Source organism: Argentina anserina, chromosome 2 (assembly GCF_933775445.1).
Source record: "Argentina anserina chromosome 2, drPotAnse1.1, whole genome shotgun sequence".
In the NCBI taxonomy this organism is placed as follows: domain Eukaryota; kingdom Viridiplantae; phylum Streptophyta; class Magnoliopsida; order Rosales; family Rosaceae; genus Argentina; species Argentina anserina.
In genome coordinates this window covers 26525695-26539952 of record NC_065873.1, presented here as the reverse complement: position 1 = coordinate 26539952, position 14258 = coordinate 26525695, and the positions used below count along the sequence as shown (strand labels likewise).

Below are 14258 nucleotides of genomic sequence, written 5' to 3'. Positions count from 1 at the left end.
AGACCACTTAGAAATTAAGAAAAGAAATATGATGCAAGTAGTAATCATCAAGACCAAAATCCGATGGGGTGTTAATCATGAAAAACTGTAGTCTCACATGTTGTGTCTTCTCTCGGTGCTTTTTCTGATGCTTGGAGCCAGAAATAACATAAGCTTTATAAGCATAAGGTTGCCAGATTGATCCGAGACAAGATATGATGGAAGCGAAAGACTATGAAAAAGCACACTTGGATTTGGTTATTCATTCATTCACTTTGAGTAGACAATTGGACCACACACTGTAGTTTGGAATCATATCTATCTTATGTTACCATAATTCTGTACTTAAAAATTAATCAATGCCTGATTGGGTTGTTATATAGTCCAAAAAACATGCTAATTATGATGTTAATCATCTCGTAGGTAAGAGAACGAGGATTGCTTAAGGAGGTCTTGACTCTTGAGTATGGCGCGCTGTCGAATCCAAGGACTGGAATGGTGACTGGTGAGACAAATCCAATGATATAGAGGGAAATAAATGGGAGCTAGCTAGCTTTGCTTGGATGAAATTAAAAGGAAGCTAGCTTGGTTGGGAATAATGGTAGAGATATAAAGTTAATAGGAAGCATGTGATGCTAAGCTCCACATGGTTAGAGAAAGAGAGCACAAGGGAAAAGATGGATGTGGTGAACTGGTGAAGGGAATAGAATAAAGAGGCGCCAATGTTTCACTAGCTAGCATCGATCTAGCCACCACATTCTCTGATCTATATTTTTTTTGGTTAAACATTCTCTGATCTATTTGATCAAGCTTCCATGGGAAAAAAGGCTACCTACTTGACTCAGTTGAGAAGAATGTGTTTAGTTTTCTTCAACCATGTGGCCGCCCTCGTGCTCTCTTCACAATATTGAGTTGGACTCCTCTTCTTTGAGGTGTTCACAAAGGTTACAATCACGTTTTTGTTACTCTGCAAAGTTATATAAGTTGAATGATTCCCATATTAGTGAGTTTATGATGCGATTTTACTTATAATTCATAAACTTACTTGAAAAATACACATCTTTCAACAATGGTTTATGAATCGAATGTAGGAAAAAATTAATAATATGCACTTCCGAGATGGTAATTGCGGGGTGAAAGAGATCGAGAAGTTATATAACACACAAAGTTGATAAAAATGTACCCAAAAAAAGGAAGAAGGTGAGGTGCCTTGTATAAGAAGGCACAGGTTATAGTATCATATGTGATTAGGTAGAAGCTTTGGAGGTAAGTGGTAAGACATCATATCATATACAGAGCTATTTCCTCATACTGGCCTGTAATTATATATGGGAAAAGCCTAAACTCAGCTAATAAGATAATCATCTTTATAAGCCAAGGTAAGTTTGAACAAACTTGTTAGCGAGAGCTTCTTCCCCAGCAAAGCAAATGAAGGTGGGTGGGGGCCTCAATATTTCACAGTCTGGATAGTTGCTTGATCTGCGTCCAAGCTAACGGTCGAACTCAGAGAAATAGGATAATGAGTGGGAAGTTAGGTATTGGGGTCATAGAAACTTGAGGTTGGGATCATTTTTTTCTATCAGCATTTTTTTTTCTGGGTTCCTTCACTCTCAATTTAGGAGGAGCTGTAGCTCAAAAGAACTTCAGAAATTAACACCCATTGGTGCATGTGGAGCAGCTTGCTTAACTTGCGGTCCAACGCTAGCTTCAGCTGGAGAGAGTTTTATCGATCTACTCTATCGTGTTTAGAAACATGTCATCACATCGTTTATTAGCTAACTCAACACGTATGTTATTCTCTTATAAGCTCTACTTTCTTATAAACCCTACGATTGTAACAACAAGCGTGAAATGTTATCAAAAGAAGAATGAGCTCATATTATGAAAGTTGAACTACGTTATTATCATTTGTGGATGTGATTTCTTTTGCTGTGGGTGTCTTAATTTGTTTTTGGAAGTTTGATCGGGACTCTACGTTCACGAGTCAGTACAACTTCAAACGAAAACTTTGCATACTTGGTGGTTTGCAAGAAATGTTTGTCAATATATGATATTGTACATTTGTACTCATATATAATATTCCTATAAAAAATAGAAACATCATATAGCTAATCTCATTGGCCAAACGATACAAAAAAAAAAACAGAAGGATAGGGAATTTGGCCCACAGAAGAAGAAATGAATTCAAGTAAATTAAAAGAGAAAACACTTGGAACCATGGATTCTGGGTAGCATCTTCAGCTCCCTGTCTATTTTGTTTTCAAGTACCTGTGGATCCCAAATATATCAATATGGTTCAATAACCACTTAAATAATTTAAGTATCACCATCGACCAACATTACTCGATCCCTTTGATGGTCCATGCTCATCTACTTGCAACACTTATATTTGAGCCCCCTAAAATACTGCATTATAAACATTTCAACCACCACTGAGTAGTCTCGGGCGTAACATTACTATCTTCTTAACATAACTTGAATGCCTTTAAAAAAAAAACATAACTTGAATGAAGAAAATTCAAGTTTCAAGCGCGTAGTTACCAAATACGATCCACGACCATTTGATTTCTTTCTAAATTTAACAACTCGACGTAGATTGCAGTACCATCTCGGAATCAGAAAGTTTGAAGTACTTCGACCATTACGGTAAATGCGCTGCGTGTAATGACTAATGACAATGACTAATCTAACGATTCTCGCTGAATCAACGAACTTTCCCGAACTGGTATAAAACTCTGGAGGGACATGATTCTTTAAGGAAGCACGGGGGATGAGTTAATTTAACGGGTTTGTGCAAAGCGTGGGACCACTATTCGTCGGAGATGACAGTGCTGGAGTACTGGGAGAGCGAGTGATCGGAGTGGGGTCCAGCTAGGTGGGTTTTACGGGCATGTGAGGGTGGGCGACCACCAGCTGGCATTGTCTAATTTGTGTGGAACTGTGTTTCCGTCCACTCGCTTTACTGCAGCCGACCTCCCTCCCTCCCTCCTCTGATCTAATTATCACTTTTCAATAGTTGGGCTACTCCTCACTTGCCCTCATCCTCAAGACATACATTGATACCCTTCCATCCCTAGGTCTTCTCCTAGGAAAAATATCATGAATATCTTCCCAATCATCACATTGTACATTAATGTATCATTGTAATATTCGGGTACCAGTACATTTTTGTACACATTGTTTGAGCAAGTTTAAGTTATCTTATCAACAAATAGTTGAAAATTATATTTCAGCAATTTTCAGGACCGTAATTGTAATGATTGTAAATGAATCTTGTAACTTTTAATTTGACAATCCAATTAACACATTTAATGGTATAAAATTTGTATCACGAACCGTAATTTGAGAAGATTTATACGCATTTTTTCAGACGTTGATTTACATGTACGTTATAACTTATAAAAGTACGAAATAAAGAAATAAATTTGTTAGTTGTATGTCTGTTTCTGTAAGATTGATGACTAATTTCGTTGTGATTTACCAGAAGAGTACATAACTAGCCTCATAATATTTTCGATGAAGAAAATTAATTCGTCACTAAATTCCATCGGAGTCCATGTGACGTGGCGGGGTGCGATATGCGCCCATCCCTTTTCCTCACCAAATTCCCGCCACCTCGAACGGTACCGTAACACCGCAAAACCAACCAGAAAACAGAAAAGTCCATCGTCAAGGGCAAAGACGTAATAGCACGGACATAACAAGGGCGACGGTGACAACTCGCAACCGGGACACAGCCCCCACCTCAAGTGTCCAACGGAGCGAGAGACCGTTGCGAAAAGGAGTGGGGGGCAATTCCGGAAAGAGTGTCATAAAAGTTTGGAGGAACGCAAAACCGTCTGGGGGCGGGTGTGTAGTGAAGGCCAAGGGAAAATCATAGTGGGTTGGCTGCCACCGTGCAGTTACGCGCGCATTTCCCCAACTACCCTTCTCCACCTCTTTCCTCACAATTTTTACTTTCTATAATCACACACACTGGTCTGGAAAAAACCAAATCAGCTTCTTCTTCATTCTCTCACTCTCTTTTAGCTGGCCTCTCACTTTCCCCCTGACCCGAATTGTGAGACAATGAGAGCGATTTGATTTGATCCGGCTTCATTGTCTCTCTGCTGCTTCTTAATCTGGTTCGATTCTTCTTATTCCTTCCTCTGTTGCGGTCTGGTGTTTTGATTGCAATGGAAGCCGGGGATGACTGCAGTGTTAAAGTCGCCGTCCACATCCGGCCCCTCGTCGGAGACGAGAAGATTCAGGGATGTAAAGATTGCGTTACTGTCGTGCCTGGGAAGCCTCAGGTAACTCTCACTCTCCGTCAATTAATCCACCGCATTTCCTTGTTTTTGCCCTTTTACTTTAGTAATTTAGTTGAAGAGCTCGCTGAGATTGCTGACGGAGGAATCAGTAGCGCGGAATCGAAATCTCCGGCAAGATCCAGATTCAGTTATGGTCTCCGCAACAGGAGCATTGCATGCTTCAGTTTTGCCGAATTTCATATTCGATCCAAGTTTTGAGTTGGTCACATTATGATCCAAAGCCGAATTCCTGAGAAATCAGATTTTTTAGCTTTAATCCGGTGAACTTTTTTTTTTTTGTCTCTACTCAAAATGCTGGAATCGTATGTAGAAAGAGAGTAATATTTCATCTCTGATTACAATTCGTGACGAAGCTAGAAAATTCGAATGAATCTGATAGTACATTAGAAACTTCTTCTCTTGTTAACTTCTTGTTCATATCTAGTCTAATGGAACGCTTAATTAAAATCTTTACAATCCTAAACCTGTTTTATTTTTATTTTTAATTATTTTCCTCACATCAAATGCCCAATTTGTGGCTCTAAGTCAAGAGGAAACCAGTTGTACTGGAACGAATTCTTCTGAATATTGTTGCGAGTTGTTGTGAAAATTCAGTTGTGAAATGGGGAGGAGGAGGTGGTAGGTGAATTAGAAAAACGTGAAAGAGTGCTGTATAAAGAGCAGGAGGACTGTTAGAAGGAGTATTGAAGACCCAGAAAACCTTATGGGGCCAGTCTGGCTCCACCACTGACGAAGTGACGAGTTCTAGAGATGCTCATTGCTACACTTTTGATTAATGTGATCACATGTTGGTTGTGATAATGGTGCAGGTACAAATTGGGACACATTCATTTACTTTCGATCATGTCTACGGCAGTACTGGTTCTCCATCAACAGCAATGTTTGAAGAGTGTATTGTCTCGCTCGTTGATGGTTTGTTTCAAGGATATAATGCTACTGTCCTTGCATACGGTCAGGTAGTTAAGACCATCGAAGACGAGTTGATTGCATGCCTTCGGCGGCTAGTGTTAGTTTGAAGCTAACATAATCATTCTATTTGCAGACTGGTTCCGGGAAAACGTATACCATGGGCACTGGTTTTCGAGATGGTGTGCAAACTGGAATTATCCCTCAAGTCATGAATGTATTATTTAGCAAAATTGAAACATTGAAGCATGAGACGGAGTTCCAGTTGCATGTTTCCTTTATTGAGGTTTGTATTGATGGATTATTCTTTACTTCTGTTTTTGGTTTTAGAAGTTGTCTTTCATGATTTGTGATGTTCCTATACTTTTTTTGGTTTAAGTAAAAGATTTATAGTATAGCTACTATTCATTATGCATTTGAGGTTCATACTGATTTAAGTAGATTATTTTGTTGCAAAGATTCTTAAAGAAGAAGTACAAGACTTGCTGGATCCCAGCTTTCTGAGCAAACCAGAAGGTGCAAATGGGCATGTCGCGAAAGTAGCAATCCCTGGAAAACCACCAATACAAATTCGAGAATCATCAAATGGTGTTATTACATTGGCAGGATCCACTGAAATAAGTGTTAGTACACTTAAACAAATGGCCACATGCCTTGAACAAGGATCACTGAGCAGGGCTACAGGGAGTACAAATATGAACAATCAGTCAAGGTATAATTGGTGCCTTGTCCTATCTGAAAATCATTGGATTCAGTTTTTATTGTAAATATATATCGAATATAGTGTTGAAATGTAGGTTTTTGCACTCTTAATTTGTTTTGTTTTTATTATCCTCACAGATCAATTAAGTGCCAGAAAGTTTAATAACTTGGTCCCTCTCTACTTATGTTTACAGTCGTTCACATGCCATCTTCACCATTACATTAGAGCAAATGCGTAAGCTCAACCCTGCGAGTTCTGGCAATGGTCTCAATGAAGGTATGAATGAAGATTATTTGTGTGCCAAGTTGCATTTGGTCGATCTTGCTGGGTCTGAGCGTGCCAAAAGGACAGGTTCAGATGGCATGCGGTTTAAGGAAGGTTGGATTCACTTCCTTTTTCTGTGACTTTGCGTATCTACAGTGTATCTATGTTCTACATTTGAGAAAATTATTTATTCTTAAACAGGAGTTCACATTAACAAAGGTCTTCTTGCACTTGGGAATGTTATCAGTGCACTTGGTGATGAGAAGAAGCGAAAAGAAGGACTTCATGTTCCATATCGAGATAGCAAACTTACTCGGCTTTTGCAGGTTCCTTTCTATTCCAATACTAGTTGAATCTTCTGTTATACAAGCTAAGTTGTTCATATACTTATGTAAACAACAAGTGGAAAATGTTCATATACCTACAGACCTCCCTGCTTGTACGTGCTTAGTATTATACAGTAGAATTTTAAGTTTAAACTACTCAATGCTTTTGGCAGGACTCGCTTGGTGGTAACAGCCGAACTGTTATGATAGGTAACTTTATTAACTTCTCTTATTCCATTTTAAGAAAATTAATACCTTTCCTATAGGCAACACATGATTTTTTTTTAAAAAAACTACTGTCGTACAGCTTGCATCAGTCCTGCTGATATTAATGCCGAGGAAACCTTGAACACTTTAAAATATGCAAATCGCGCTCGAAATATTCAAAATAAACCCATTGTAAGTTGTTGCTCATTCATGGTTTTCTTTGTAGTGTTTTCCTTTTTTACTTCCCAATGTAGACACAAATTCTCTACCTTTGTTAAGGTGTCACTTATGCAGCCTTTTCTGATTCATTGAACTAGGTCAATAGAGATCCCATGTCGAATGAGATGCTGAAGATGCGCCAACAATTAGAGTATTTGCAAGCCGAGCTTTGTGCTCGTGGAGGAGGATCTTCCTCTGAAGAAATGCAGGTATACCCTTGTGTCAATTCTTTAAATGTCCTGCACTCCGTCAAGGATTAGAGTTGATATGATTTTAAAAAGAAGTTAGATGTGCATATTTTCTAATTAACTAATCGATCGGTTATTAGGTTCTTAAGGAAAGAATTGCTTGGCTTGAAGCAGCTAATGAGGATCTCTGCAGAGAACTTCATGAATACCGAAATAAATGCATAGGTGCAGACCAATTTGACAATGGTGCTCAAGTATGTGTTTCTTACTCTATCAAACTATTCTCTAATCTTGCTTCTTTTAAATCTGCTTGTCCATGGACATATACACATATTGAACTTCATTTTGCAGGAAGCCAGTCCCTGCTCTGTGAAAACTGATGGCCTTAAAAGGGGCTTGCAAAGTATAGAATCAGCTGACTATCCAATGGGTGAAGCAATATCAGGTATTTGTGGTTTAGAGTGTCGTGGAAACATATCTGTTTTTCAAATACATTGTGTTCCTGCAACTATGTAAATTTTGTTATTTTTTGAGATGTGCACAGTTAGTACTTAGAATCCTGTCAAATCAGTTTTTGTCACATTTAACTTTTGTTTCTTTACTTGAAGAAGTAGGTGATTCTGGGGAAATTGATGAAGAGGTAGCAAAAGAGTGGGAGCACAGCCTTCTGCAAAATACAATGGACAAAGAGTTGCATGAACTGAATAAACGTCTTCAGCAGAAAGAGGTGTGTAGTAGTGTATGCTGTTAATCTATGTTCCGCATAAAGAGGGTTTTCTTGTGTATCATGCTTAATATTTGGTTTGTCGTTTGTGCAGTCGGAGATGAAATCTTTTGAAGGGTCCGACACAGTGGCACTTAAGCAGCACTTTGGAAAGAAAATAATGGAACTTGAAGATGAGAAAAAAGCTGTGCAGGTGAACTAGAACCAGTTTTCATCCGAGAGAAGTGGTTATTCACATGTTCAGTCATTTAATTAGCTAGTTTCATATTTCAGAAAGAGAGAGACCACTTGTTGGGTGAAGTTGAAAATCTTGCTGCAAGTGATGGACAAGCACAGAAACTGCAAGATGTTCATTCCCAAAAGTTAAAGGCACTTGAGGCACAGGTGACCAATTTTTTTAGCTAAATAGCTTTTGTATTTGACTAAGCAAGAGATTTCCTTGTATTCAGAAATGTTTCATCTTTACAATGTCAATATACCAGATTCTGGATCTAAAAAAGAAACAAGAGAGTCAGGTTCAACTTTTGAAGCAAAAACAGAAAAGTGATGACGCAGCAAAGAGGCTTCAAGATGAAATTCAGTCTATAAAGGCACAGAAGGTTTAGAGTAATTCATAGTCCATACACTGTATTATTACTCCTAATATTTCACTTGGTAGAACTTATACGTTTCTAAACTCCTAGGTTCAATTGCAACAAAGGATAAAACAAGAAGCAGAACAATTCCGGCAATGGAAAGCCTCTCGAGAGAAGGAATTGCTGCAGGTAGTTACTTTAAGTCAGTTCAGAAAATCTGAAACTCTTACATAAATCTCATGGCACCTTACAGATGAAAATATTTAGTCTAATGGCTCTTCATTTTAAATATTTTTATTGTTTTGTCAGTATTCCCTGTATTAATGTACTGCCTTCTTTAATTACAATTTGGAATAATAGTTACGGAAAGAGGGCAGGAAAAATGAATACGAAAGGCATAAGCTGCAGGCTTTAAATCAGCGCCAAAAAATGGTATGTCTCAGTTGCTGATTATTTTAATTGTCTGAGTTCAAACTTGAAAGTATCAATGCCAAGTATGTCAAGCAATAGAAGTTTCTAATTATAAATCTCTGATTCTGATATTTTGTTGATTACCCTTGGTATGCTCAAATCAGTCAAATGGTGATATGGGAAAATATGTTCCTGTTGCTTTCATAACATTATATGTGCTTCTTTTTCGAAAGAAAGAATGAGTATTTTATATGGTATTTCAAGCTACACGCCCCATTGCCCATAGTACTACATTCCTGGAGTTGTCTCTGTGGAGTTTATTTTTGCAACTTGATATATCATAATACCATAAAATTGAAACCTCATGGGGTGGTATATATAAGGAGAGTAATAGTGTAGGTCTGGGCAAACAGAGAAATCGACAAACTCTACTAGCATCAAAGCAACATGGCAGTTAACTATTGAGTGCATTCCTCTCTTTCAGGTGCTTCAAAGAAAGACTGAAGAGGCTGCAATGGCTACCAAGAGGCTTAAAGAATTGCTTGAAGCTCGTAAATCTTCTGCTCGTGACAACTCAGGTATATATAATGTTTCAGAGCTGCAGTCCTGCATACCCATTTCCTATCAATTTATGCTTTGATTCTCTCATATGTGAGGGTATAGAGGAATGACTTTAGAAGAACAAGTGAAACCACTGAATTTCTAACATCATCTCATATGGGAAGACCTATCATCTTTATAGAAGACATAGGGTGCTTACACGTTGCCTTGCCAGTTTTCAACTTTCATCTAATTAGCTTTTGAACTGTGCAAACTTTTACCAGTTGTTGCCAATGGAAATGGGTCCAATGGGACACACGGACAGGTATTCATCTTTTCGTCATCTTCTTCTCATATGCTTTGTGTTTGTCCCTTTGGATTTCAAATCCTTATAGTTCAACTTTTATCACTAGAACAATGAAAAATCCCTGCAACGGTGGCTAGATCATGAGCTGGAAGTCATGGTGCATGTGCATGAAGTTCGTCATGAATATGAGAAACAAAGTCAAGTGTATGTATAAATTCATGTTTATTTCATACTGCATCTAGTTGAGATATTATTGGAGGTTTCTTATTTAAGCTGTACTATCCAGACGAGCTGCATTGGCAGAAGAGTTGGCTATGCTGAAGCAAGTAGATGACTTTGCTTCCAAGGGCCTTAGTCCTCCAAGAGGAAAGAATGGCTTTGCCAGGTATATTTTTCCTACACTTAATAAGTACTTCTGCCTTCCCTTTCATAGTAAATTGGATTGAGAGTTGGCTTGAATAGTTGAAAGGTAGATGTTAAATCAGGTGGTTTACTACTGTATTTGTTTTCTCAGAGTTTCCTCCATGTCACCGAATGCAAGAATGGCCAGAATTTCTTCACTTGAGAACATGCTTGGCATATCATCAAATTCACTTGTAGCAATGGCATCACAACTTTCAGAGGCAGAAGAGCGAGAGCGTGCTTTCACTAATCGTGGACGTTGGAACCAATTGCGCTCAATGGCAGACGCCAAAAACTTGCTTCAATATATGTTCGATTCTGTTGCTGATGCAAGGTATTAATAGATCCCCGTAGTAATTAATCTGCAAAATTTGATTTTCACTCATAAAATTCAAAGTATTATTTCATATGTTTGATAGGTGTCAGTGTTGGGAGAAGGACCTGGAAATCAAGGAAATGAAGGAGCATCTCAAAGAACTTGTAGGCTTGTTGCGGCAGAGTGAGGCACGAAGAAAGGAAGTTGAGAAGGAACTAGAATTTAGAGAGCAAGATGATGCAGCTGCATTGGCAACACCACCATCGGTAAGAATATTAGACTTAGACTACTATTTCTTCTAATGCTTAGAATTTATAATAGCCCCTATTCCTCTTACTACCAGACCTTTGGAAGAAATAAGTTTGGGAATTTAAACCTCTCCTATGGAATAGCTTTGACAGGAAGTGAAGTAATGGTTTGTTTTAGATTTTAAGAGAAACTTTTGAAGAGCTTGAGCAATTTTGAAGCTCTAAAGTTGCAGGTCACTAACAAAAGAGATTTATATTGGGAAATAGAGGGTGCTCTTGCCGGGTCCTTTCTATAGGTTTTATAGCAGCTAAAGCAGCAGATATTATCATCTGTTTCTTGGCTTTGGCTCAAATATCTGAATGATTTTTTTGATATCTTATAACTCTTAGGCTGGCTATGATCACGGGATCTCACACAATGTAGTGAAACACTTTGCTGATGACATGAATGGTTCCTTATCCCCAATCTCTGTGCCTGCACAAAAACAGCTAAAGTTTACAGCAGGCATTGCTAATGGCCCAGTGAGAGAATCCGCAGCTTTCGTAGATCAGACACGAAAGGTCAGTTCCAGCTCATTTTAATTACAGAATTTGACCCCTCTTTTCATTTAAATTTCCAGCTAACAAAGAAGGATTTGTTATTTGTGCAGATGGTACCCATCAGACATTTGCCAACGAAAAAGTTGGCTATCATAGGACAGTCTGGAAAGCTATGGAGATGGAAGAGGAGCCATCACCAGTGGCTAGTACAATTCAAATGGAAATGGCAGAAGCCTTGGAGACTGTCAGAATGGATTAGGCACAGTGATGAAACAATTATAAGGTCAAAGCCTCGTGTACAAGCACTGTCAAATGGGAGGATTTGAAGTTATACTGTCACCAGCCTTTTCTTTTTGCTCATGTCTTATCTTTGAGCACATGGCACCCCTAGAGCATGGCTGGGGGATTAAAGAATGCATTGCAGGTAATTAACACACTTGTTTGGATGGCCGAGACTGATAGCTGCTTAAAATTGATGGTCATACAAAGAGAAGTGTTGTGGCTTGAAAGAGTTAGTATGGTGATTAACCCAAATGAATTTTGGTAAACAATGCAGTGTGCTACAAGTAGCTATTGGGATCCTTGCTACTGTCGTTTTGGAAAGTATGCAGGTTTGTTGTTGAAAATTTTGCGATGGTAACTGAACTCGGAGCATCTTGTAAAGCTGTGTTGATGTTGGCGGTTGTACTTTGTGTAGTAGTTAGAAGAACACACCAAAGGCAGTGGCGCAAGACTGCAAGTGGTGTTATACTGGTGAAAGGAGGAATTATGTTGTCAGAAGTGATAGCCATACCTTTTAATAACAAAACAACAAGAGAAAAAACTCCAACCAAGTTACAGAAATATGTATAAAAGGCTCTCTCTATTTTTTGTTCTTTGTTAAATGTAATATGTAATTATAACCTTTGGCCTAAGCTGACAAAATGTTCTTGTGTATGAGCAGAACAGTGAGCTAAAGGGATTCCTTGTAGATTTACTTATATTTTGTTTCTTCTTGTGTAAGAGATTTGTTTGTATTACTGTAAAAAGCAGAGGAAAGTATTGAATCAAAGTTGGGGATACTGTCATTTATCAGACTCAACTTTTTGCTGTATAGGGTTGTACAAGATATCTGAGCAAAGAAAAGTATCCATTACTTCAAAATCAAATTTCATCACCAATATAAAGGGGCTTTTCCTTCTAATTTCACCATTCTCATGTGACCCATCTAAATAAACACACCCGTTTACAACAACAATCTGCCCAATATTGTTCAAATCTCAAGAAAAATGTGATTGACAAGATTCTAGACTAACGGCACAATACATTTTGTAAATTTTACTCCGAAACGAGCCAATACCAGTTCTCAATATCCTAACTTGAATGTTGTACTTGCTGGGTATGACCGTTTGAGAATCTGGGAACCACTAATCACCAGAGCCGAACAGAAGTTGAAGCAGGTTACACAATCATAAGGACTGAGAGGGAGCATTGCACAAGTATATGGTCTCAGGTATGTTGACATCAAATTTGGCAACACCAATATGCATAGTGCTCGTCTTTCCGATGATTGCTAACAAGACCTCCACACTGTAAGCAAATGAAGCTGCTCCCATCTGAAAACGCATCCAGCACAATCTGCATCCTGCCAGTTTCAGCCAGTATAGAAGTTCCTTGAGCATCTGGTGCAGCCGATGGGCCACTCATGTTATCTGCGGATGATTCGGGTTTTGAAGGCTGAGCTTCAGCGATTGCACACTCGGCAAACAAAGAGGCTAACTGATCGACAGCAGTGGTTTCTTGCAACCTACATCTGTATAGCTCACGAGCTCGTTGCAAGGACTGAACAACAGCTGCATCCCCACCTCTGGTCCTCGCTGCCATAACAACCTTTTCCAAATACAACATTAGCATGAAATTGAAAGCCACATTTCTCTTCATTCTAAAATTTCCAACAAAGTTACAACACAAATTACGTTGTTTCTCCGAAGCAGCTATCCATACTTGCACATACAATGAGATACCACAGTTCACAACCACCCAAACCTTCACTTCACTAAATCAAAACCTATTAAGTTCAGATGAAATGCAACAGATAACACTACATTTCACTACATCACCAGATTATACTAAAGAGAGGTTTGGTTATGAATTTATACTGTAAATAATTAATGAGACTTCAGTTGTATTGTCCTTGCCAATTTCCCCTTCAAATGGACTCCATTTTCCAGCAGCCTACCTAACACACCCTTTTTCTCCAAATAAAGACTACGACACCATTTTCTTCAACGCATTCAGACATAATTCATATCACTCTCTATTAAAGACGGAAGACAAAACAACTAATTCATCTCTACCATTATAAACAGGAAAGGGGAAACCATGAAACAAAAAACAGTGTCATATGCTCAACCTAGTCACTCCCACTTCAAAAACAGATAGCTGCTCAACGAAACTAGTTCACAAACCCTAACAACAAACGTGTCGGACAAAAACAAATAGCGTGGCAATGATTTGAGCTTCCAGAAACTTCAACCTAAAAGGACCGAAGCTTCAAACAAATTAAATTTCTATGCACACAAATTGGACTTCAAAGAAATGATGATCATGAAGAAATTACCGCTTGGAGGGCCTGAGTAGGCTTGCCTTCACCGACGAGCTGGCGAGCCAATGTGAGCAAGTCCCTGACGACGTCACTTTCGCCGGTGAAAGACATCTGCGCCGGCGGCCCAGTGGAGGCGGTGTCGACCTCCATCTCCGTCTCCATCATCTCTGTGTCCGTACGCTCCATGCTGGCATTTGTACGCCGATTTCGGATTCCTTTCAGGAGTAGAGTCTCTCCCAGCTCTTAATAAACTTTTGATTTTGATAAAGCAAAACCAGACGGTTCTGGCAAATTCTAGATATCGGAACTGTTCACTTTCCGGCCTGTTTATATCTTGGGCCTCTGTTCCTTCTTTGGCCCAATACAGACGAATTTTGGGCCAATAGCTTACAAAAATTTGCAGTCAGTTTTGTGTGTTATATTCATCATTGGCTTTTGCTCTCAGTTCAGATTGAAATATGAATGTTTCAACGTAAACAATTTCTGCTCTGTGGACAAACGCAGAATTG

General features: G+C 38.8%; 2 protein-coding genes across 5 annotated transcripts; one reads left to right on the top strand and one right to left on the bottom strand.

Moving 5' to 3' along the window:
- Positions 1-3987: 3987 nt before the first annotated feature.
- Positions 3988-12241, top strand: LOC126785229 (kinesin-like protein KIN-4A). Of its 4 annotated transcripts, XR_007671035.1 has the most exons (26): positions 3988-4271; positions 5099-5245; positions 5332-5481; positions 5654-5907; positions 6092-6276; positions 6364-6488; positions 6662-6698; positions 6796-6887; positions 7013-7123; positions 7243-7356; positions 7454-7547; positions 7711-7829; positions 7921-8019; positions 8100-8210; positions 8309-8425; positions 8510-8590; positions 8762-8833; positions 9297-9390; positions 9637-9677; positions 9766-9863; positions 9946-10044; positions 10174-10395; positions 10481-10643; positions 11016-11186; positions 11276-11589; positions 11722-12241. XR_007671035.1 is itself a non-coding variant. In XM_050510851.1 (25 exons), exons 1-25 carry the CDS (start codon positions 4155-4157, stop codon positions 11489-11491), a joined length of 3123 nt encoding a protein of 1040 aa, XP_050366808.1. In that variant the 5' UTR covers positions 3988-4154; the 3' UTR covers positions 11492-12241. The 4 variants fall into 4 exon arrangements, 3 of the variants coding, with proteins under 3 accessions (XP_050366808.1, XP_050366807.1, XP_050366806.1); XM_050510851.1 differs by having other exon boundaries at positions 7717-7829; positions 11276-12241; XM_050510850.1 differs by having other exon boundaries at positions 7714-7829; positions 11276-12241.
- A 10-nt stretch (positions 12242-12251) lies between these two features.
- On the bottom strand, positions 12252-13973 carry LOC126785255 (uncharacterized). The gene is made up of 2 exons (XM_050510883.1): positions 13765-13973; positions 12252-13034 (listed from the first exon to the last, which is right to left on the bottom strand). The coding sequence occupies exons 1-2, from the start codon at positions 13933-13935 to the stop codon at positions 12669-12671; spliced, it is 537 nt and encodes a 178-aa protein (XP_050366840.1). The 5' UTR covers positions 13936-13973; the 3' UTR covers positions 12252-12668.
- Positions 13974-14258: the final 285 nt, after the last annotated feature.